Source organism: Lissotriton vulgaris, chromosome 12, assembly GCF_964263255.1.
Source record: "Lissotriton vulgaris chromosome 12, aLisVul1.2, whole genome shotgun sequence".
Lineage (NCBI taxonomy): Eukaryota > Metazoa > Chordata > Amphibia > Caudata > Salamandridae > Lissotriton > Lissotriton vulgaris.
In genome coordinates, this window is record NC_141700.1 from 95,225,478 (window position 1) to 95,250,865 (window position 25,388).

Sequence of the window (25,388 nt, forward strand, 5' to 3'; positions counted from 1 at the left end):
GAGCATGGGATGTGCGTGTGTGAGGAGAGGTTCCTTAGACATGACTTTCTGCCAGAGTGACTGTGTGCTCCAGAAAGGTCGGGGTGGCTGTAAACATCAGTGTTTAATTAATTATTTATTTATGCAGCTCGGTACTTCACGGACGTCACGGCAGCTTTAATCTCATTATTCAAGGCCGAGAAACCCCTTCGACGGCGCTGGGATGGGTGGGCGCTCGGTGGGGGCATGGTTGCTTGTCATGTACTCGGTGGCCTGGCCGGGACGCGAAGCTTCTGGAGGCAGAGGGTGGCGGCGAGGACTGCAGCGGACCCCAGGGCTCCAGTTTAGAAGGTGTAATAATGCCCAACTGATCCGACACTACTCCGCTTCGTAAGAGATGGATTTCAAGATGGGAGTTTCTGGGCCCTGATAAGATGTCTACAGAAAGTTATAGCTACACTCATAAGTCATGATTTAAGAAGGCCTGCAAAATTAAACCTACTCACCTCCAAATAGCCCTGCACTCCGTCCTGACGCCACCAAAGACAGCGCGTGGTGTCATGCTGCGTCACTGCTGCACTTTAGGCAGTACAGCGTGGGGGCAGGCCAGCGCCGTCATTGGTAGCAGTTTTGCGCGCTACAAGATTGACGGCCCTGGGACCCACAGAAACAATAGGCAGCGCACCACACCACCACCACTAAGTTAGGTAGTGCGTGCATGCTGCCCCCTAGAGCCTTACAAGCATCACAGTGTCTACCTATCAAAGGTTTCAACAAAGCTCAGATGCCCGTCGTTGCCGCCATTGTAATGCTGCCCCCTAGAGCCTTCACCTGCTACTGCAGTCCCAGATAGCACTCGCCAGGCCGGTCAAGTAGACCTTGAAACTGACTCGCCCTTCAGGAAATTCACTCGCATTTGCGAGCGGGCGAGTACATTTTGCGACCCCTGGTGTTGATACATATGGCCCTTAGAGTGTTAGTTAGCTATTTCCAGGATGTTGTGTTTCTGTATTTTTTGTTTTGTGTAGCGTAATACTGTTATATAGTGCATACTTTGAACTGAGTCTCCTCCAGGTTAAAATAACAGGCTACATTTGAGTACTCTGTACTTGAGGCTGAAGGCAGTGCAAGCTTCTCACAGTGCATGTCAATGCGTCAAAAAGGTGTTCAGAATACATGGTCATGCAACCCTCTCTGCCAAGCACCCAGAGCAATTGTCGTTTAAGGTACACCGTTGATAAAATACTGACAAAGCAAATGTAAAAGAAAATGCAGTGCTGACAGGTGAGTGGGTGTGATGTACGACTGGATGGTAAGGTGAAGGAGATAAGACGACGTGTATTTAGGAGACAATTAACTGTTGTTGCTCAGTTATCTTAAACGGCTAATAACCATAAACAAAGCCAATCGTCCTAACTGGTTTTATGTGTATGTCAGTTGTTGTGTTATGTATCTGGATGTAGTAACAGAAAGCTCAATGATGCACCAAAATAACGGTCGGGTGGACCACTATGGAAAACGCGGAAACGTATTATACATGTTTAAGCTACACCCTTTATTGCATAGACCACTCCCCTTTTAGAGACCCCACACTTGTTTCATCCCACTTAAAGCTAAAGGTGGGTAAGCCTTGAAAGCTCAAGCCGGAATTCTGGCTCTGCTCGAGGTTTTATTGGAACCTCGAGCCCAATACGAGCCAAGCTTCCATGTGGTTTTTGCCTGCCGGATTGGCTCTACCCAGGATGAGCGTTATAGCCATAGCTGCCGACTTTAAAACTGGACAACCAGGTTTGAATCTCGTTGGCTCATTATCTTGTGATTCTGGGCAAATCATTTAATCTCCCTGTGCCTAAAAGAATTGAAAGTGAACTTCTATGATTTAACTGGTGTTTGTGTAAAGCGCTTCAAAAGCATGGGTCCAGTTCAGGCTATTTAAAAGCAGCAGAAAAATGCACATAGATGTTCAAGCAAAACATTAACATAAAAAGGAGACAAATAGTGTCTGATTTGTACAAAACGAGACCATAAAACCTGGCTAAATCATGACTTCCCCACTTAAATTATGTGTTCGAATACAAATTTTATTTCACCAAAACTCCTTTTCTTCTTCATATTTGGTATGAACGCACTTTCAGATATGTGAGATCAGATTACCAGCTGTACAAAACTCTACTTTGGTCATTGACTATAATGTTGCAATAACCTGGACCTCATATTGAGTTCACATGACAACTGACTTGCCTATTGTTTCACTAATGGAACTGTCACCAGTGTTGGGATGGGGCCGGGAATGGTCCTAAATTCATGTTTAAATACTATTACTTTTAATAAGTATTTTGCAGGGCTATATAATGTGACGTATTCATGTGAAAGTGTTTAAGTGTTAATACACATTGAATTTTGAAGACACTCCGACCCCACTTAATGGAACTCTGCTTTTCTGTATATACAGATCAACTCTAATCACTAGTATATGCAGTAGACCTTTGTACTCTCTACCATTCCTATGTGACTTAGAGTATATCCATTCGTATCCCTTCCTTATGTATATAGAAATAACTCTAATCACTAGTATGTGCAGTAGTCCTTTGTACTCTCTACCATTCCTATGCGACTCTTAGAGTATATCCAATTGTATCCCTTCCCTATGTATTTAGAGATAACTCTAATCACTAGTCTCTTCTTTGTGTGATCTTGTAAATGTGCAATTTATTCTGTTTGTATCTTTTATGTAACGGATGTAATCCGTAGTCCTTATGTTTTGCAACTGGTTCTTGTTAGACCTGTCAGCTTTTTGGATGGTCTCCCCTTATTTTTGTCCCTTTTTGCCTCCCATTATTTTTTCCACCAAATCCTTTTTGTGTGGTTTTGGGTCCCCGGGTGCCCCACCACTGCTAACCAGAGCTGAGGTACAGGTGCGCCTTCCTAAAATGGTGGATGAGAGGGGGGGTTCCTAAGATGGATGCCTGCTAGTTACCTCAGAGCTCTGGCCCATAGGATAACATTAGAGGGTTCCAGAACCATTCAGTCCACTCTAGTGACCTGGGCCTAGGCTAAATAAGGGAGGACACTGGGCGGCCATTTTGTCTTGACTGGGCTGGCAGGAGTGCAGACTACAGAGTAGGGGGTTCGTGACCCAAGTTGATTTGATTGCTCTTAGGGGCTGCTAGTTAGTGCTGGTGGCTGCCCTCCTTCCTGCTGATCTGGCCCTGCTGAAGAGAAGAGTGCAAGGAAACCAATCCAGTGAGGCCAACTAACAAAGCGGACTGATCTACCTAAATAGCTGGTGAGAGTGACCTAGCCCCAACCCTAGGAATCTTGGAGGGTGTTGCTGCGGGCTGATTTGGCAGGGTTGAGTCAGGAACTCTGAATAATCCACCTGAGAAGAAGTAGGATCTAGAAACTTGCCCTGACTGGCTGATTTGCCCATTGGAAAGTACTGCATCAGCTGGTGATTTATGTGGTCTCCTCTTTCCCCGGCTTTCAGTGGTGGAGCCCACTTCTTTCTCCCCCCCCTCTCTCTGTGCCCTCTGTGGTGCCGAAATATCGTGGCTGAGCGATTCCTGCGGAAATCGTGAGGAAACAGAGAGGCGCCGGCTCGGGAAGAGACGCTGGGCGGGGTCGCTTGGTAACCGGACTCCGTCTAGCGCAGTACCTCCTCCCGTCAGGCCGGAGTTCGTCAGAGGAGAAGAAGCTGCCGCGGTCTGTCCGAGAGACTGACTTGACCTGCGGCTGACTCACTGGCGAGACGGAAGAGTACGGAGGAAGGCCTGAATGCTGCCAGGCCTCCAGGCAGTTCACATAACGGCCCGGTTAAAGTCCCTGCCCCGCCTCGGGTTAGAGAGAACCAAGACCCGAGCAGGAGGCAGGGGGTATACCGGGTCGCCCGCTAACTCCGGGAAGAGATATGTAAGGCACCAGTCGGGCGCGAAGGTAACAGGGAATTTCACAGTGGAGGTTGGGAAGAGAGAAAGGAGTGAAACGGGGCAAGGGGGGGGGCTGACTGAGAACGGGGTGAGACAAGAACCAGGCCCTAAGGAAATTCAGTAATTTTTTATTTTTTTTATTTTTGTAAACCTTTATTGTGCATTAATAGAAGGACAAATACGGGCCCACAACCATCAGGCCGGCCACGACACTGTAAAAGCACATGTGCGAGCAATACAGTTTCTCAGTAGCACATCAACACGAAATGACATTCAATTCACGTTACACCGGATATCACCGTGTTACCGAGAAACAGGAGCATTGAAGGTTAATTTTTAAGAGTTTTTTCTGTCCCAATATAAAATAATTAAAGAATAGTGGATCAAGGAGAGCTGAGTCCGTGCAATCGCTCCACAACAAAAGCAGGCATCATCATCACGTGAAAACCAACATTGGAAGCTAACGCCCCCCAGGCAGTATGGCGGCTCAAGAATATAAACAACAGGATCGTCACCCAACCAGTGTGCTCAATGTACACCGCCACCCACCCCCTACCAATCCCATTCGCGGACCCAAGACAGAAATAAGAGAAGAAAAGCGCATAAGAGTAAAGAGAAAAATAAGGCCCATAGAAACTAAAAACGGAAAAACTAAATCCCCAACCCCCCGCCCCCCACCCTACACGCATGCAGAGGCTACGGCCTACCCCCCACCAGCAGTGTGCCTGTCGCCCAATAAAGAACCCGAAATATAGAGACAAAGGAAAGAAAGAAAAGAAAAAGGAAACCTTTTAATACCAGAGGAGGGCCAAATCCCGAGTCTCCCGGACTCCCCAGCCATAAAATACACCCAACCCCATGTGTAAAGCAAGAATAGAGATCATCAAGCACAAAATAAAATGGGGAAAGTCATCTCATAGCACATCAGCAAGTTTTGAAGAAGCGCCCCATCCCGAGTCACCACCCGCCCATCAAATACAATTTGCAGAGAGGAATCCCCTAGCCCTGGCCAGTTCGCAAGCGTCTCCCTGAACATGGCTTCCGAAGAGGGCCCGCCCCAGACAGAACAAAGAGGCAAAATGGCCGCACTCGGCAGATAAGAGATGCCCAAAAACAAGACGGACATCGCCAGTCACAAGCAGTTCCATCGACCCAAAGGAGTGGCGTTTCCAGGTTAGCCCGATGTTGCAAAGTACAATGTAATGATGTCGATGCTTGCAAGGCGTAGGCAGCCAAGAGAACCAGTTGCTGCGCCAGCGGCGCCATGAATACCGTGGGCGAGGTTGTAAACTTCAGCAGGGAGGAAAACACTGTATCATCGCTGGGGTAGTCAGACAACAGTCCGCAAACAGTATCACCACCAGAAAATCGCTTCATTGTGCACTCGCACGGCAACAATGTATCACAGACCGGGCACAGTGGGGGCTGAACGATGCAGCGAGGAAAGTAGGCTGGCGATATACATCCCGATTCGAGTGCAGCTCCGTCAAGCTTCTCTCTTAACACTCGAGAGCCCTCACGCCATTCTGCTCTCAGTTCAGCAAGAGCGGCGAGAACAGAGGTGCAGGTTAATACAGACTGGTCTTCCATTGTATCCGCAATTCGAGGCGCGGCACCCTGTCCCACACTCCGCTCGAGTCCGTGCAGGGCGTCCCAGACAGGAGCCGAGGTGCAATCCTCCATCACCCCAGAGAAGCCAGCCGCCATGGCCATTTCGACAGGGGGTGCACAAAGGCACGCAGGCGAAGTTAGCACTGAGTTGCTGGGGTCGAATCTACCGGTACAGTCTGGGCCCGCAATAGTGGGTGACACACAGCGAAAGACCCCCCCCGTTCGGCTCAAGGCAGAAGTTAACTTGGGGGTGAGCCACGGCAGCCGGATCAGCGCCGATACGGGGGAAGCATAGCGCGGCTCACCTTCAGCGTCCCACAAATAGAGAACAGCAGAATAGACTTCCAATCGGTCGATATTCACACTCCGCTAAATGGGCTGGTTCAAATTCCTTCACAGCAAGTAGCGTGGTTCAGGATGCCCGCTCCGCCCCAGATCGATCGACCCACGTAGCTCCAGCAGTCTCCGGCGGTGCACAATAACACGGGTCCCGGTTCCAGGGCCAGGTAAAAGCCGTCAGACCAGCTCGACGATATCTCAGGCTAGCAGGCAGGCAGGGACATCGGAGGAACACCCACATCAACAGCGCACTTTCTCCATTATCCCGCTGCAGCGCTATCGCAGGATAGAAGACAGGATATCGTTGCAGGAAACAAAGGCTCGGGGAGCCGGGAGACTACACGTCCGTCTCTGCCGCCATCTTGGCTCCTCCCCCAATTCAGTCATTTTTAATATTGTGACTTTACATAGTGGGTTTCAGATCTCGACCCCCCTTTCTCCCCCGGAAATAGAGCCTTTCAAAGCATTCTTCCTACACAGGAATGTCCAAGAGACAGCCCTATCTGAATGAGAGACCAATGTGGATCATACCCATTGCATTGTTCAATGTAACTCAACTTATTACGGAAGAACTGCCTTAATAGGAACTTATTTGTTTATGCTTGCTCCAAACAGATTTGTATTTCGATTGTAGAGCATTATGTTATTCCTACTTGATTGAGTGCATCAGTAGCCTGTTTCTCAAAGAGGCCTATGTGTGAGATACCCTCTTATGCGGGTCTAACTTCTTGTATATAAATTCTACTGTTTTGACTCATGTGGAAAATTGTAAGGCACAGTCTCGTAAATGCATTGGGATAGAGTTGAAATGACCAACAAGTTAAGCTAACTAACCCTGGAACCTCAAACTCCTTTTACTTAATTTTCCTTACCAAACAAAGAGATAAAGATATACTATTTTCTTGACTATTACGGTGTGGTGTCATTTTTGGTGGGTAAAAGCTGGGGTGTTGAAGTGTGTGGGATGCAAGCGCTTTACAATTGCCTTCTAGATTTAGCCTTTCTACCCTGTGCCATGCTACCCTAAGTGGGCCGGAGATCCCGGTTCCAACAGTTCTCATGTAAAGCGCTCTGACACCTTCGGGTAAAGTTTGCGCTATATAAAATCGCATTAAATAAAAAACAAAAAAAACAAATGTGAGTTACATAGAAAACGTTCAGGGCTCTAAGCCTAAGCAGGCCCTTGGCTCGGCTCTCCCTGCTAATTTGTTGGCTTCCCCAAATCTACTTACAGCCTAGGGCGACAGTACAGGTTCTGACATGATGGTTAAATCATAGCTGGGAATTAAATAACCCGCAACAATGCATGATACATTCATCCCAAAAAAATGTAAGTCAACAGTAGAACTCATATTGTGCATGTCAAGATTAACACTTTTTTATGCACCCACCGTAAAATGTAGTTCTCGCCAAATCTCCGTCAAGTAGGAACACGTCCTTCCGGGTGAAAACTTGAATCCTACTTAGAGGCCTTCTCTCGTTACATTTAGCCCTTGTACTTGGCCACTGCTGTGAACAACCATCAGTTAACACTCTTTTGGATCTGCTCATTGCTTCCGTCATCAAACGCAAGTCTCGCCCCCACGAGACGGCCTTTCCACGTGCGCGCCAAAAGTTCAACTGTCACCAACCGAAGTTCCGCCCGCGTGGCCTCGTGTTACGTCACTCTCGCATGGGCTCCTGGGAAAGAGCTCCTTCAGGGAAGTAAAATGTGACGTTTTGATGGGCGCAGGGCGGCTGTATCCACCTGTAACACGGTGGTGTGAAAGGAGAGGTCCTATGAAAAACAACCTTGCTGCACAGTGCATTTAGTAAACGACCAGGTAAATTATGGAGCATGTTTATGCTTTTTAAAGATGATGTTTTAAAAAATCTCGTTTTAACCAGTATTTTTTGGTACATAAAAGACAGTGGGTTTGGTTGGTACCCTTCAATAGCTTCGCACTCCTTTCGAATTTATAGCACCCTCCATAAACTGTTCCTTATGCATTCAACTTACAAGGTCGCCCCTTTTTTATAGTCTGACTTCACACTTGTTTTAAAGTAGCAGATTGATAGCTGTGGACCTATTTGGCACGTCAAGCAATTTAAATGTCATATTCCAGATTTTATTTGCATTCAGACACTTGGCTTTTGTGTGAAATAAATTATATATATGCATTTGTGTATAGACGTTTTTGAGCCAAGATGTCGACAGGTATGCTAATACATAGCATATATGTTGTAACTATATTTATCTCCTTTAGGTTGCTCGGATTAATTACCTGGCTACCATCTACTTTATATCTTCATTTACCACAACAATATAGTTTCATGTGTACCCGCTGCATCATATATAATTGAACATGTATTTATTTTAACAAATGTTAATTCAAACGCAGTATAGGGGATTACATTTGTTCTGCAAGGTAAAATCACACTTATTGTGACATTAGGAGAGTTGTTACCGCGTGTAAAGTAATTATTACAATCTATGAGGCAGTACAAAGTGTTTTTCTTTTCTCACTCTTGCTAAACTTTGGTAATAAGATCAAATCAGACATTTGCAGTGTAGTAGTTAAAGTGTGAATAAGTGTTTTATTAGCACAGTTGCTTCAAATATGTTATTTGGCCACATTTATTTTAACCTCCAAGGCATATTTAGTATATAAACTGATGTACAGATTTTGATATTTACTAATGTTGAGTGTAGGGAAGTGCCATAACTCACAAGAGGCAAAACCGCAAGTGAATCCATTGTGCCCCTCCTTCAACAATGATAATAAATAAATAACATATTACATGCAATATGTGAAGTGCAAAACGTACGTTTCTCATGTTATTTACATTTGAACTTTGCACTGTAATGCTAAAGGTGTGAATGCATATTTATTAGCACAGTTGCTCCAAATAACGAGACACATTTATTTTCACTGTACTGACTATATATACATTAAAGCAGGAAGAACTAGTATGTATTATTTTTGCGTATGCACACGCGTAAGGGCATGGGGAGAGGAGGGGGTACTTGGAGACAAAATGAAGTAGGAGGAGTAGAGAGGGAAGATGTTTGACCATTCCAAAGATTATTGAAGCGGCCACACAGATCAGAGAAAACAAGTTCTCATTTCCCAGCCCCCATTCATCGCTAGCAATCACCAACAATAGGCATTCCAGATTGTTCCTTTGTTTGATAATGCCTGCTTTACTTTTTAGACCTATTGTGACATTAGTCAGTGGACGGCCCCTTCAGTGTCCATTTTGATACTTCTCTATGAGGGATCTAGTTCTGCCCCATACTCAGGGTATCACGTATTTGGGATTTGAAGCTAAATGGACCACAAAACAATCTTAATTCATCCATTTCTTGGGTTGATATCACACTAATGGATTGTTGGTATCTGATCAGTTCCTGCTACATGTAGGAATCTTTACAGAACGTTTCTCCTTCGTGAGCATTCACAAATATTTAAGTGTACAGCACCTTCAAAAGCTGATTCTCAACTCCTTGCATGGGATTTACTACTAGGTATTATTACTCTGTTGTAGCAACAGATGGTCTTACACCTACTATGTTACTTTTTGTGAATGGTTAGTGCTCACAAATTGTAGTGTTTCTATGAGAAGTTGGCCTGGCATATGCTGTCCACTATTCTAGTGGGCACCTTGCACCAGTCCAAACGACCCCTTATTGATGGTAGGTTAAAGACAACCTTATAGAAAGCTATCCTAGTGGTAGCTGTGGAGAGCAGCCTTCAGGCTAAGTCTTGAAGGAATGTAAAGCAGCTTGTTTTACCAGTCTATAATCTCATGTAATGACCAAATGAAAGGAGACCCACACCAGGTATATATATAAAATATATGTATTTATTTTAAAGACATCCCTCTAGTCTCTTTATGAGGTTAGAGGCAAAAGTGCATGACATAAACTTATTTAGCACACAGTAAATTAGCACAATATATGATTAGCCCTAGGGGCGTCACTAAACATATACTAAGAAAGAGGTATAAGAACCACAACTGTCATAGATACAAGGCCTAGAGCCTTTAGAACCGTTGGGGCCACCAGGAACCACCCAAGGTAGGGACACGGGGGACGCGTGCAGTGTCTAAACACAGCCGCGAATCACCATTAACTTCTATAGGGAAAGTCGCGGTTGGAAAATTACAGATTAAGGACACTTAGGAGTGGAGTAGGAACACACCCCTTCAAAACTAGACAGTTCGAGAGTCAAGACCCACGGGAGCACCAGAGTACTCGTGTTACCTCACCCAGGGAAGCCGGGCGCATAGGTGTATTTTCATGTCGGGTTTCGTCGTCGTTTCCTATGGCGAGCTGCGAAGAAGTGCTGCAGGCGATCAAGTGGAAAGTGTCCGGATGGATCCAAGGGTGGATCGGAGATCTGAAGAACCTGAAAGCAGAGGGGACTGAGTCTGGGTCACTAGATAGTGACCAGGAAGGCGATGAGAAGATGCCAACCAATGTCGGGTGATTTCAGGTGAAGAAGGTGAAACTTGACTCTTCAGCCACGAGGACCAGGCGGCGTCGACTACGACCAGGAGCTGGATTCGAGGTGTCCCACAAAGGATGTCGAGTGCTGCCGTGTCGGTTTCCGGATTGGACCCAACAAGCCTTGACAACAGCAACCCACGCAGAGAGCAAAGATTGGCTTCGGTGCAGACCAGCAAGGTCTGAGGGACCCACCCTTTTAAGGGGAGTCAGGGCACATCTGGAGCAACCAGGAAAGCCCAAGAAACAAAAGAGTTACCTTTGTGGGGACCCACCAGTCGACGGACCAGGGATCGCGAAGGAGCCTCGAGCGGAAATGCTAGAAGCGGGCCCATGGAACACTCGTGGAGTGTAGGTCCACAATCTTCGGTGCAAATGGTGCTTGGGGCTTGGACTACAAGTAGCCCAATGCACAACTTCAGGAAAGCTCGGGAAGTTGATGCACTTGCAAATGTGCGCGGTCTCCAGGAGTTCCAGTCCCACGTCTCTCGTGATGGCTACAGGTCCCAGCTTTGCTGTGATCTTGTGACTTCCTCGGGATGTCTGGAAATCCGCGTCCTTTGTCGCAAAACCTTCGGGTTCCGGCTGGAGCCTCGGAAATGCAGACCGGCAAGATGCTTCTTTGGTGCCTGTTTGAACAGGGAAGTCACTCCTTGACCCCAAGGGAGATTCTTCCGTCTTCTAGTCGAAATAGAATGTCGAAGGTCCAGGATATATGGTGCAGAGTTTCGTCCAGGGTAATCTAAAGTCCTAAGGACTGGGTTCCTATACTTATACTAAGTTTAGGGGTTGGACTTGCTCTAGGATCCCACCTATGGGAGGACCCAGGGTGGGGATGGTTACACCTCTTTCCCTTTGTCCAGTTTCACGCCAGAGCAGGGGCTGAGTGCCCCTGCAACAGGTTTCAGCTGGGGTATGCACACGGATACCAAGTGTGCCCCCAGCACTGTCTGAAAAGCATTCTCTGAATGTACCCACCCAGCCCCAATATGCTAAAGCCTGTCTGGGAGGTGGTTACACCTCCCTGTGACAGGAAACCTATTGTCCAAGCCTCCCCTACCGGAGTTTGTCCAGCAGTAGGAGGTCAGACTTGTGTCTCTGGCTGTGGCATCCATTTTGTGATTAAAACTATTACCGGTTAAGTAAGTGTGTACATGTCTTCTCCCTCTAGAAGGGTGACATTCTACCGGGGTAGAATTCCAAAGTGTTTGACACCAAACACGACATGTTTCTATGCATCCATTCCAAAGTTAGCATTAACCATGAGGGTATAATGCACTTTAAGAGTATATGGTCTGGCTGCATCACAGAACAGCTACAGAGAAGTGATTCTGAAAGCTGAAGAGAGGTCCTGCTCATGCATGGGCACCCTCTCACACAAAACCAAGCACTCTGCCTTCAGGATTGTCAAGGCCTGCCATAGGAGTGACTTATAGGTGGCTCAACGGTTAGAGACGGCAGACCCGGAGGCAGAAGTCGGCCGGGTGCAGGACCAATGTCAGCGGGCCCGATAAATCTCGCCTCAGTGCCACTCTAACCATGGGGTCCCACGATGCAACTCTGGGCAGTAGCTTGCTTAATCTCCACTCTGGCCCCATCACCACCGGGGATGCCTGGCTGCACCTTGGGGATGCCCAGTAAAGGGACAATCTCACAGGGAAAGCCAGGACGGGTTCCCCAGTGGTACAGCGCTGGTACGCCTCCGGGGAACCATGCGCTCTATAAATCCAACATTCATTCATTCATTCATTCATATGTGTCAGTGATATAAGGTAGATATAGGTAACCTATATCTCAGTAAGGGGTGCATAACCACCCTACCCAGGCTGCAGTAGCAGACCTGTGGTGCCATTTTGGAAGGCTTCCCAGGGGTGGCATAATACATGCTTCAGCCCCTGGTAGGCCTCTGGGGTACCTATGCCCTTAGTACAGCGGTCTTCAATCTGTGGGGCGCGACCCCCAGGGGGGTCCTGGAGTCCTGGGAAGGGGGTCGCAGATTCTGCAGAGTGCAGTTCCTGGCATTGGGCTGAGGGTGCTCACGGCGGAGGCCTAATTCACACCGAGGAGTGAAAAACATCAACGCCTCATTAACAAGTAAAAGGTCTTTTAAAGACCTGTCAAGTACTTGGGTGTGACTGTGTGTGTGTGTCCCTGAAGCTATTACAGCCGGGCTCACATACACAAGCTGGGGGGAGCCGGGGGGTGGGGGGGTCTGGGGGAGTGGCTGTAGTGTAGCCCTTTGAGTTCAATGGATATTGCGCACCTGGAGCTGTGGGTCCCGTGACACGTCCCCCGCCCCCAGCAGGGAGGCACAGAGATGCCCTCCCATGAGTGGGAAAGAAGAATGAAGACGACGCAGAGAGATACTGATTCTCCCCCCCCCCCCCCCCCATGAGAGAGGCACAGAAAAGGTGGGTGGATGAATGATGGGTGGATGGTTGGATGAAAGGCTGAAGGATGGATGGATGTGTGAAAAGGTGGGTGGATGAATGATGAGTGGATGGATGAATGAAAGGGTGGCTGGATGAGTGATGGATGTATGGATGGAAGGATGAAAGGGTGGATGGATGAAGGATAGATTGGTGAAGGATAGATGTATGGATGGAAGAATGAAAGGGTGGACGAATGAAGGATGGATGGATGAAAGGGTGGATGGATATGTAAAAAGATGGGTGGATGAATGATGGGTGAATGGATGGATAAAAGGGTGGATGGATGGAAGGATGAAAGGGTGGATGGATGAAGGATGTATGTATGGATGGATAAGAGGATGAAAGGGTGGATAGATGAAGGATGTATGTATGTATGGATGGGAGGATGAAAGGGTGGATGGATGTATGGATGGATAAAAGGCTGCATGGATGAATGATGCATGGATGGATGTGTGAAAAGGTGGAGGGATGAATGATGGGTGGATGGATGAAAGAGTGGGTGGATGGATGTATGGATGAAAGGGTGGGTGGATGTATGGATGGGAGGATGAAAGGGTGGATGGATGAAGGATGGGTGGATGGATGTATGAATGGATAAAAGGTTGCATGGATGAATGATGGATGGATGTGTGAAAAGGTGGGTGGATGAATGATGGGTGGATGGGTAAAGGATGGGTGAATGGATGGATGGATGTGTGAAAAGGTGGGTGGATGAATGATGGGTGGATGGAAGGAATGGTGGATGGGTAAAGGAAGGGTGAATGGATGGATGACGGATGGATGGATGTGTGAAAAGGTGGGTGGATGAATGATGAGTGGATGGATGAATGAAAGGGTAGATGGATGAATGATGGATGTATGGACGGAAGGATGAAAGGGTGGATGGATGAAGGATAGATTGGTGAAGGATAGATGTATGGATGGAAGAAAGAAAGGGTGGACAGATGAAGGATGGATGGATGAAAGGGTGGATTTATGAATGATGTATGGATGGATGGATGTGTGAAAAGGTGGGGGGATGAATGATAGATAGATGAAAGGGTGGATAGGTGAAGGATGGATGGATGGATGGGAGGATGAAAGGGTGGGTGGATGAAGGATGGGAAGATGAAAGGGTGGATGGATGTATGATGGATGTGTGAAAAGGTGGGTGGATGAATGATGGGTGGATGGAAGGAAGGGTGGATGAGTAAAGGATGGATGTATGGATGGAAGGATGAAAGGGTGGATGGATGAAGGATGGATTTATGGATGGAAGGATGAAAGGGTGGATTGATGGATGTGTGAAAGTGTGGGTGGATGAATGATGGAGGGATGTGATGAGGTCTAACAGGCGCATTTATGGTTGTCAAAAGTTGATGATGAGGAGTACCAGTTTCTAGAAACTTTTGTCGGATGGGGGTCCTTACGCCTAAAAAGGTTTTACAAGGGGGTCTCGGCATCAAAAAGTTTGAAGACCTCTGCCTTAGTACCTAAGGTACCATATACTATGGACTCGCAAGGGTAACCCAATAACCAATCTGGAGTGCACCTAATGTACATGCAATCAGTTTAGCGAGGAAGCAGCTAGGCTGGGGTCCTGGTTAGCAGGGCCCCAGCTAGACTAAAGTCGAAAAACAGTGAAACACCAGCAAAAAGTTGGGGTAACTATAGTAAGCTGATCCTACACTCCTACCGTTTCCATATTCCATTGATTGTTCACACGAGGGGAGGCATTACACCAGCATACAAATGAACAATTCATAATATATTCAACAATGGTTTGTAGTTAACTGAGCACACATTAAGAACTGACCTGTATCTTGGCACATTACAAATTGTATTGTTGCTCAGCTCTTTGGTGCTTATGTACGCAACACTCTTGATGCAGAGTTAAGAAACACGAAAATTAGACCGCTAAGTGCTGGCAGATCTTTGATTGCAGCATTATTATCAGCTTAAACATGAACCTGATTGGAGATGAGCTACATGGAATGTAGCAATAGAATTCAAATAGCTCTTGCCCTGTTTTGTAAATGGGAACCAGGTTGATGATCAAATTGGAGCACTCCATCTTCTTTGTTAAATAGTCACAGTTCTCTTTGTGGCATCCACTGTGTTTGTCTACAGGAACTTAAGCAACAACATTGGTCATCCATTACAATATAATAAAAAACACTAAAACTGATGCAGCAGTAACCAACATTATAGGGTGTGCTAGATTTTATATTGACGTCACAAGTTCTGCTGCTCAAAATGTTTTGCAAAAGCTAAACTTTGCTTTTATTTTCTTCCCTCATAAGCCAAGTGTGCAGCATGTGGTCCTGGTTACAAGACTCCCCTGGATGCCCTGCAAGGTAGTGAGATTATTTATTATGTGTACTTTGAATGATGTTTTTTCATTACAGATTGAAGTTTTGCAAATTCAATACGGTGAACAAAGGAGTGTATACACAAATGAAAATTCAAAATTGCCTATGGACCCCAAATTGTGTAATGCCCTGATCCTCAATTCTGAGTAGAATTTAACTTTATCCGAATCAAGAAACTTCTTAAAACGTATCTCTTCAATAAGTCATGTGATGAATCCGCCTCTATATGGCATTGAATATACGTAGACAGTCTGCACCATATCCTTCTAGACTTAATGACCCTGTGCTGACTCCATATTGTTTACTATACTCTGATAACTGGGTAATATGAGTTCAACATTACTGCAGTATTATAACTCACACTTTACAAAACACCTAAAAGATTGAAACCAGGTTAAATCAGTGTTGAGGTTAAGTAAAGCCCATTATTTTCTTAATTATGTGCGCTGGGAAACAGTTTTTGCTTTTGCATCCCGTTTGCCCAAAACATTTACTGTGAAAAATTGATCCAATATCAAAAGTACGTTTTACAAAAATATAACCAACTTTCTATTTTCTTAGAAACAAATCAATCCATTCTCGAAAGCACAACAATCTGATTGTTGGAGAAAGATTCCTTATTGTTACGAAGACAAATCTCTTTGTTAAACACACAAATCAATTGCCTAAAAATCTAATTAATCTTTAAAAAAGATAATGACCCCATGGAAATGTATGCATTTGCTAAAGAAAAAGAAATAATTTGAGATTCTCAAATTCCTATCTAGTGGAAAACCTCTACTAATTTGCCAGAGGGTGAATTAGGCCCTTTTATATGTTCAACATGATTATAAATGCATTGTAAAATGTTCTCCCAGCTAGTGTGATCACATACATGGAAGATATTGTTGGTCTTTTCATGGATGATTCAACAATTTCCTCTTTTTCTCCAACATCCATTTCCCTAAACCATTCTCACACAGTTAAAATTTCAGTAACTGCCCCAAACTGTTTGTTTGGGGCAAATAACCCTGAAACCAGACCTAGAAAAAATGTGAATTGATTAATGTTAGATATGTAGCTACAGTGTTCTCGATAAGACAGCAGGGGAGTTACTCTCATCCAGCCCTTTAAGAGTATTTACTCATTTGTAATATTTTATTTTTAATTCTTAAATTCAAAGCAATTTGAGTATTTGGGCCCAATTGTATCCCTTTTAAGCACATTACAAATAAAGTTAGACGGTTGACCGGATGTTGCCAGTGTGTGGGATGGGACACATCGTATCAATCATTAGTAAACAAAATACATTTAAAAAGTAGGTATTTTGAAAATTCCGAAAACTCAGAGAATCATTGCAGTACTGTCAAACATGGGTCACAAAACAAGACGTGTCTTGCCGTGAGAAATTGTCCTGCTCGGCAGTATGGTAAATGTACATGTATTTATATAGCGCAAATCACCCACATCGCAGGCATCTATGCGCTTGCTTAGGGAACCCGTCCTGGTATTCCCCTGTGAGATACCCCGGCAGGGTATCCACAAGGTGAAAGCCAGGCATCCCGCCGAGAGGGGCCGTTGTGGAGATTAAGCAAGCTATTGCCCAGAGTCGCAGAGTGTGAACCCGTGAGTTGTGTAGGCACCAGAACGAGAATTATCGAGTCCGTGGAATTATTGAGCCCAACCCCCGTCGGGGCGGGGAATTGAACCCTGGTCCAGGGCCGATCTCAGCTTCCGGGTCTTCCGCCTCTAACCCCTGAGCCACACTTCTCCACAATAATTAGTAATCGATTTTTGTTTTAATTATATTGACAGGCAATTTTTTAATAGTGTGTAATGTTTGTTATGCATGTTCAAATGTTCCGAGCTAGGATGCTTACCATTTTGTTTATAGAAGCACCAATAAATAGTATTCCTCAAACCTGTGCCACCTGCACTGGTTGCTGGGTTCCTCTGTGTTATATTCTGACGTTCAAGTTCAAGAGTGAAGTGTATTTCTTATACTTTTTGTTGGGGGTTGTAATTTCTCTAAAAACAAGCATTTGCAATGCAATAGGCCTCTCATTAGGAAAGTTTGAGTTATTTGTTTTGTACATGATAAATTTGTTATTTATGTGTTATTTTTGAAAGTTGTGAAATTAATAGCTTTGTCATTTACAATGCTAATACTTTTATTTTTTGACAATGTGACACCTAGAGCATTTTTAATGCAACATGTTTTGTATTTACGTGACTTAGAAGTATTGCTTTTACAAATAACAATGTTTTTTTGTTTTTTTTGGAAAAGTATTTTTATTGCGGAAAGTATAGAGAATACAATTGGGTAAGTCTACCCACAGGCACTGATCGATGAGAAATAACCAAAATGATCATACAGGATAATACACAGCCAGGTAGCCCACAGCCCGGAGGCCAGGCGGCGTAAAGTCGGAAAGTGCCAAAAATATAAAAGCATAAATGTTTGTATTAAATAAATGTGGATCGCTAGTATCCGCTGTTTTTTCCCCCTCGTCTTTTGTTGACCCCGTCGCTTATCTTCTTTTATATTTCTTTTTTGATAAAACTACATTCTAACATGTAATAACAAAACAATTCCCCCCCATACTTTGCATCGCTAGTAAAACTTGTGTAAATAGTTTGGTTACCTCCTTATGGCCCGTTTGGGTACAGACATCACAGTCAGAAGCAAACCTCCGGGAATCAAGGCAAATCACATAGAAGTACAATAGGGAACATTCGTATACATCCAATAGGGCACTACCCCAAAACAGATCCCTCCTCCCTGCCTCCCGCTTCATCCTCCTCGGATCCAGACTCCTCAGGGGTAAACAGTTCAGCACTGGTGGCATCCGATTCATCGCTGGGCAACCCCTCAGCACACATCACCCTCCATGCTAATAAGTCCTCCTGGAGCCTTTCATCTCAGCGTGTGCGCTGCATGTGTGTTTCCTCAGCCAAGGACCATTTCCTAACCTCCTTAAGCCACAGGGATATCTCAGGGGCCCTCTGCCCGATCCAAGCGATAGCCACGCGCCGCCTCGCCAATACCAGCAGCAACTGCAGCAACTTATAGGATAAATTCCTCTTTTTGGGCTTGGGGACCAGGGCCAAGAGACAATGAAGCGGAGTCATTGCAATCCGGAGGCCCGCGACATGGCCAATGCGCTCCACCACCTTCTTCCAGAAGCTACCGACCAGCGGGCACTCCCAGGCCAAATGTAAGAATCCGGCTCTCCCCGCCCCACATCTAGGGCAGTTGTCCCGTCTATCTTCAGAGATACGGTGCAGGGAGACCGGGGTCATGTAAGTGCGATGTACAAAATTAAAGTGGATCAGTTTAAACCGCGCATTGCACGACACTTTCCGAGTCAGGAGTCCAATACGCTTGCGCTGTCCCGGCTCTAGAGCAATCCCCAGGTCCGCCTCCCAGGCCGCCCAGGACGGCGCGACCGGCGGGGCGGAATCCCGTCGCATGGCCGAGTACAATAATGTCATCAGCCGCTTCCCCCTGCAGCAGGAAAGAAGGATGTTGAGGGTGTGGGTTAACAAGGGTGCCTCTGGGAACTGGGGCCAAGTCGCCTTTGCCATCTTCTGGAGTCCCTTATAGTGCAGGTATCGTCCCCTGCTCAGGTCAAAGGCTTCCGTAGCCCGTTCAAAGGACACAAAGGAGTCGTCTGGGTAAAGGTCCGCCAGAGTCTCGCATCCGCCGTCACGCCAGTCCCGGAAGGACATATTCTCCTCCATAAGTGTCACCGGGCCAAAATCAACACCGGCAGCTCCCTGTGAAAGGGGGCCCGTCGCAAGATTTTCTCAACCAACCGCTGCCAGACCCCTGGGGCATGTCGCACTACATAGGGCAGGGCCTCGTCTGCTCCCTATCCCTTCATCAGAGCCACCTGCAGCGTTTTCTTGACCGCCCTGCCTGCCAGGAGCCGCAGTTCCCAATTGTCCAATCCCGCGAACCACCTCGCGGCTGGCAGGAGCTGTGCTGCGTAATAATAGAGGTCAAACCTCTGAGCCTCCAGGCCTCCCTCCTCCCAACTCCGGACCACGGTATGCAGGGCGACTCTACTTCGCCCGCCTGCCCAGAGCAAAGATGTGAGCAGCGTGTTGAGCGTACGAAATATTCGCGGGGGGAGCGGGCATAGGGTATTTTGCAGGACGTATAGCTTTTTTGGCAACATCACAATTTTAGCAACCGCTAACCGTCCCTTGAGGGAAAGAGGGAGCATGTTCCAGAAGGACACAGACTGGTGCAGGGGCGGAGCACCCGGTCAGCGTTGCAGGCCAGCAATTGTTCATCAGACGAGGCCACCTGGATTCCCAGATATCGGAAGGCCTCTGTGACAGGGTCAAGAGGAATCGGCAACAGACGGGTCTTAGTTTTAACGGGTTTTATTGTGTTGAACAAGTGATCAGTACACTTCTTTCTTAAAGACGTATTCCGTCGTGGGGATCTACTTCTACTCGGCCTCCTGTGATGGCGCTCGGATGGGCCGAGTCGACGAAACACCTCCGGACTCCGTCGAGGCTTTAAGTCTGGTTCCGTCTTGGCTCTCGGTTTAAACAGACAGAAACAGTCTTTCATGAGTGGGGTGCTTTACATATATACACGTGCAGGGGAAAAGGAGTGAGGACACATTAACCCGTGTAACTCTCTTGGCGTCGTACTAATGGCAGTGCAGGGTATTGCTCGGGGAAAGGTACCACGGGTCAAGGAGGGGTCAGGTTTAACTAGGCGAAGCGCCCTTATGTCTCACCCAGTTCCGGATAGTATTGCGTACCTGGGATAGCCACACACCTCCCCTGGGTGTGTGGCGGGGCGACTCGTGAAATCGTTGGCCTCCTGGCTTCTCGTCCGTTCTCGAACTTCCAGCTTCTTCAGGCTCCGAGTCGTCCCTCCTTTCTGCCTCCGTCTCCGTAGTCGTCCGCTTCTCTTCCGCTTCTCTCCACACGTCTTCCTCCCTCCGGGTGAACAAGCACACCTGGTGTTGGCGTTCCTCCATATAAGACGTCTCCGCCTCACCATACAGCCCCGCCCATTCCTCTGCTGTTTCCTCGTTAAAGGGCCAGTGTGTCTCCTCGCTCTCTGGCGTGCTATCTGTGGTCTCGACGTTCTGTGAAGGGTAGAAGAGGGGAGTTGAAGGGTAAACAATGTCCTGTACTGGCAGTGGCACTCTGTTACAGCCTCCAACTCCCATTTCAGCCCCAGGTATGGAAGGCTCCTCCCGGGTCGACATCACAGCCTGCCAGGGGAAAGATCAGAGACTTCCCAGGGTTTATACGCAGTCCTGAGGCCGCACCAAAGCGGTCCAGCAACCGCAGTAAAACGGGCAGCGATTCTCTCGGGGAGGTTAAATAGAACAGAGCGTCGTCCTCATAGAGGGAAATCACGCTCACAGTATCTCCCACCCTGATACCCCACTGCTCCATCTCCGTACGAATAGAGACCGCCAAGGGCTCTATCGCCAGGGCGAAAAGGAGCGGTGACAGGGGGCACCCCTGTCGAGTGCCCCTTTCTAAAGACCATTCCTCAGAACGGGCCGACCCAAGCCAGACACTTGCTCTAGGACTCCCTACAGGATCCAGATCCAATTGTAGAACACTGGCCCCAGCCCGCCATTTGGAGCACCTCCAAGATCTACCCCCAGCTGACAGTGTTGAAGGCCTTGGCCAGGTCAATCGACACCAGGACTTGGGGATCCTCCCTACCATGCACCCCATGGAGGATATGGTTCAGGCGCCGCAGGTTCATTGCGGTGTTGCGACCAGGGATAAATCCACACTGATCCTGATGCACCAAGTGCGCCATGTGTGGTGCAAGCCGGGTGGCCAGTAGTCTGGTAAGGATTTTCACGTCCGTATTGATCAGAGTTATAGGCTGGAACGCCGCAGGGTCGCAACTATCTACTCACAGTTTTAAAATCATACAAACCTCCCCCTGATTCATGGTGCATGGGAGGATGCCACACTCCAGGGCCTCACTATAGACACGCAAAAGGAGGTGGCCTAGGACATCTCCAAACGACTGGTAGAATTCAGGCGGGAAGCCGTCTCCGCCCGGGGCCTTAGCCCTCGGTAGGGCGGCCAATGCTACTCTGACCTCCCGGAGCGTTAAAGCCGCATCCAGTTCCTCCACCGCCTCCTTCGAGAGGGGAGGGGCAGCCTCCGTGTCTCTTCCCGCAGCCCCCGGAGCAACGCCAGGCAGATAGGCCGTCAGCAGGACTCGCCGGCAGCCCACAGATCCCTCCAAGACGGAGCCCCAGATGGCAGCGGGCTCCGTCGTCGACAGGCGGCAACGTGACCTCCGGAAACCGCAGCAAGGCAGGTCCGCCCCTCCGATTCCTCTCCGTGGTAGGCCATAGACCCCGGCCTCGCGTAGGCAGAGGCCCGGTCTCCACAGTGCCAGCTCCTACTGCGGTGTTACTCGCGGTAAGGGGCCACCGGTGGGAGAGGAGCCCTCGACTCCCGATTTTGAATGATTAGGAGCCCAAAGAGGAGGGTAAAACAGGATTTCTGGGTCCACAGTCCGGGAGCTGGTGGAGCTCACGTCCTGTCGGCCATGCTGCTTGGCCACGCCCACACCATGTTTTTTTATTTTTAAATAATTAATTTTTAAATAAAAGTTAGGTGGAGTTGGAGGTTGTAGTTGGAGGGTGGAGTTTGAGGCTGGAGTTTTAGTTGGAGGGCGGATTTGGAGAGTGGATTTGGAGTGTGGAGTTGGAGTGTGTATTTGGAGGGTTGTATTGGAGGGTGGAGTTGGATGGTGGAGTTGTAGGGTGGATTTAGATTTTGAGGGTGGAGTTGGAGTCTGTAGTTGTAGTTTGCGGGTGGATTTGGATTTGGAGGGTGGATTTGGAGGCTGGAGTTGTAGTTGGAGGGTGGATTTGTAGGGTGGATTTGGATGTTGGAGTTGGAGGGTGGAGTTGAACGGTGGAGTTGGAGGGTGAAGTTGGATGGGGTTTTTGGAGGGTGGATTTGTAGTTGGAGGGTGAAGTTGGAGGGTGGGTTTGGAGTGTTGAGTTGGAGGGTGTAATTGGGTGATGGAGTTAGAGGGTGTAGTCGGAGAGTGGATTTGGAAGGTGTAGTAGTACTTGGATGGTGGATTTGGATGGTGGATTTTGAGGGTGGATTTAGAGGGAAGAGTGGTGGGCGGGATGAGTGGTGGCGCTAGAGTATGGGCGCTAGAGTGTGGGCGCTAGAATGTGTGCGCTAGAGTGGTGGTGCATAGGGTGGTGGCGCATAGAGTGGTAGAGTGTTGGTGGAGAGAGTGGTAGAGTGGTGGCGGTAGAAGGCTGTACTGTGTGAAAGAGAGAGTGTGTGTGTGTGAGAGAGGGTGTTTGTGAGAGAGAGTGTGTGAGAGAGTGTGTATGTGTGAGAGAGACTGTATGTGTGTTAGAAAGAGAGAGTGTGTGTGTGAGAGAGTGTGTGAGAGAGTGTGTGTGTGTGAGAGAGTGTGTGTGTGTGTGAGAGTGTGTGTGTGTGTGTGACAGAGTGTGTGTGCGAGAGAGAGTGTGTGTGCGAGAGAGAGTGTGTGTGCGAGAGAGAGTATGTGTGTGAGAGAGAGTGTGTGTGTGAGAGAGAGTGTGTGTGCGAGAGAGTGTGTGTGTGTGAGAGAGTGTGTGTGTGCGAGAGAGTGGGTGTGTGTGAGAGTGTGTGTGTGAGTGTGTGTGTGAGAGAGTGTGTGTGTGAGAGAGAGAGAGAGAGAGTGTGAGAGAGAGAGAGAGAGTGTGTGTGTGTGAGAGAGAGTGTGTGTGTGTGAAAGAGAGAGTGTGTGTGTGTGAGAGAGAGTGTGTGTGTGAGAGAGTGTGTGTGTGTGAGAGAGTGTGTGTGAGAGAGAGTGTGTGTGAGAGAGAGTGTATGTGTGACAGAGAGAGAGTATGTGTGTGAGAGAGTGTGTGTGTATGTGTGAGAGAGAGAGTGTGATAGAGAGAGTGTGTGTGTGAGAGAGATGACATGCAAGAACGGAGAAGAAAGAATAAAACCTGAGAGGGGGAAGAGGACACAAAGTAAAAGGAGCGCAGAGTACTTTAAACTGGAGAATCCAAGAATGCGTGGGCAGATGGGGATTGCTAGAAGGAAGAGTGGAAGAGAACCAGGGAAAAGAGAAGGGGAAGGAGAGATCCGCAGAATGAGCAATGGTAGAGAAGGGGAGGAGAAAAGGGGGTGTGAAGGATAGAGTGGAGAAGAAAGTGAGAGAGGAGGGGGAGAAATGTTGGAGAATAATGATGAGGGGAGTGAAAGCTGGATGGAGAAAGAAGGGTTGCTTGTGGAAGGAATGGCTTGAAAGAGTGGGTGTGCACGGCCCAGGGAGGAGTGAACGAGAGGGGGCGGCGTGGTGTGCGAGGGAGGAGTGAAATCATAGCACGAGGAACCGAGCTCCCCCTTCAATGGATTCTTCCAGATGTTTTATCAATTGGGACAAAGCCCTGCCAAAGGTTCTGGGCTGCAAACAACAGGGATGCCTGCCAGAGCCAATGAGAGGGAGCGAGGCGGGGAGGGGCCGGCGCGAGGGCATGACAGGGAGGTGATAAATGGAAGAATGAATAGAGGAGGGAGGGATAGGATAGGAGAGTGGTAGAAAATGGAAAGGAGGACGGGGAATGCTTGAGAGCAAAATGGGAAACCAAAGGCGCCGCTAGGAGGAAGAGGGCGAGCTAAGGAGAAGAGATGGAGAGATTGGCAGAGGAAGGACAGAGGAACGTGCAGGTAGGGCGGAAGCGGGCCTGAGCACGGAAAACACAGGGGCGAAAAGAGAGGGGGAGAGCAGGGCAAAAGTTCGCTCCGAGTGAAAAGAAGCAGAAGGAAGAAACAGTAGGAAGAGAACGAGGAAAAGGGCGAAAGAGAGAGCAGGAAACAAAGAAAGACTGTGATTAAGAAGTGGAGAAACGGAGACCAAAGGAAAGGGAGATGAAGGGTGAGGAGAAAAAGCGTAGAGACAAGCATTGGCCGTGAAAGTGCGTAAAAACACGAGCAGGAGATGGTGATGGTGGCAGTGCAAAGCTGCAAGTAACAGGAGAACGTTATTGTAAACAAGCTCTTGGCATTGCTGTGGGGGAGCGGGGCGGGAGCGTATTGCTTTGAAGTCTGATGGCGGGGGGCAGGGGAGCAGCTTGGGAGCGCTTTCCATTGAAGTCTGGTGCGAGGCTGATGGGTTTGATGTGCACGCGCGTCTCACACGACTGGATCACATGAACTGAACGTAATCCGCGCTTGATCAAGAGTTTGTTTCGCCTACTATATACTCGCTATTAATCCCTGCGGGATATAATAGCGAGACCTAAAAAAAATATATATATATAAAAACGAATTAGACAAGTTTATATTTATTTTTTGTTCCATACAGTGGTTTGGTGCAAAACTCTAAGTTAGCCTCTAGGGGCCATTGAATCTTGAGAACTATGATCCATGAATATTTTCCTCACAAATCCTTTCTTTTGCTACAATGACCATTGTCATACTTAAGTGGCTCTGAACTGATTCTTTGTTTGACTGCATACTGACTAGCATACCTTGGTAGTAACCCTGTATTTCCACCTAAGTCTATTTTTGTACTAAAAGATGTTTTAATGGTGTCTTTGTTGTTTGTTCTCTTTAGCTCCCCGGGAGGATTTGATCTATGTGTCTTGCATCTACCGCAACACTGGCATCAACAAGCCAGACTATCTGTCCACAGTGGATGTGGATCCCAAATCTCCAACCTACAGCCAGGTATGGTGCAACGCATTCAGGGTTTTCTCCGCAGCTTCCTTGTAACGCTCGGTGCTTGTTTACCAGCCTCCTAATGCAGATAGAAACAAAACTCTACTGGTTGTTGATAGAGTGATATAAAATCTCTTAGAAGAATTTTACACTTCCCTTGAAAGAGAGGACATGATTAGTAGGACCGCTTGAAAAAGATTACAAAATATACAATTATATTTTTTCCTAGGGTGTATAAATGGTTAATAACGAAAGGTATGCATATCAAACTTGCTTCCTCTTACTATCTGTAGCTGCACAACGATGGTCATAATAATGGTGAATGTGTGTTTTACTGTAGATATTTTCCCAACAATTATCCATAATCTGGAATAACCATTATGTTTGTTAAAACGTACATTTTGCCAAAAGTGGCAGTTTTTTACAAAAACTATATTTTCCTCCAAAAATATTTCATATTCTATTTTTTGTTCAGACTGCTACACATACTTTGTGTTGAATTACAAACATTTTGCTACTGGATTAAGATGAAACCAAGTTCAAATCTGAGCAACATCACAAAATTGGAGGTTTCTTTTGT

General features: G+C 47.3%; 1 protein-coding gene across 3 annotated transcripts in view; it reads left to right on the forward strand.

Annotated features, from left to right (window-relative positions):
• Positions 1 to 25,388, forward strand: part of LOC147673487 (methanethiol oxidase-like) — a 177,595-nt gene that overhangs the window by 26,917 nt on the left and 125,290 nt on the right. For 2 of the 3 annotated variants that reach the window (XM_086947342.1, XM_086947341.1), the window contains exons 2-3: positions 15,059 to 15,112; positions 24,705 to 24,817. In XM_086947342.1, coding sequence (XP_086803468.1) covers positions 15,059 to 15,112; positions 24,705 to 24,817 — 167 coding nt within the window. Of the gene's footprint in view, positions 1 to 15,058; positions 15,113 to 23,901; positions 24,024 to 24,704; positions 24,818 to 25,388 lie in introns of those variants that run through there. The other variant, XM_086947343.1, reaches the window with a different exon arrangement.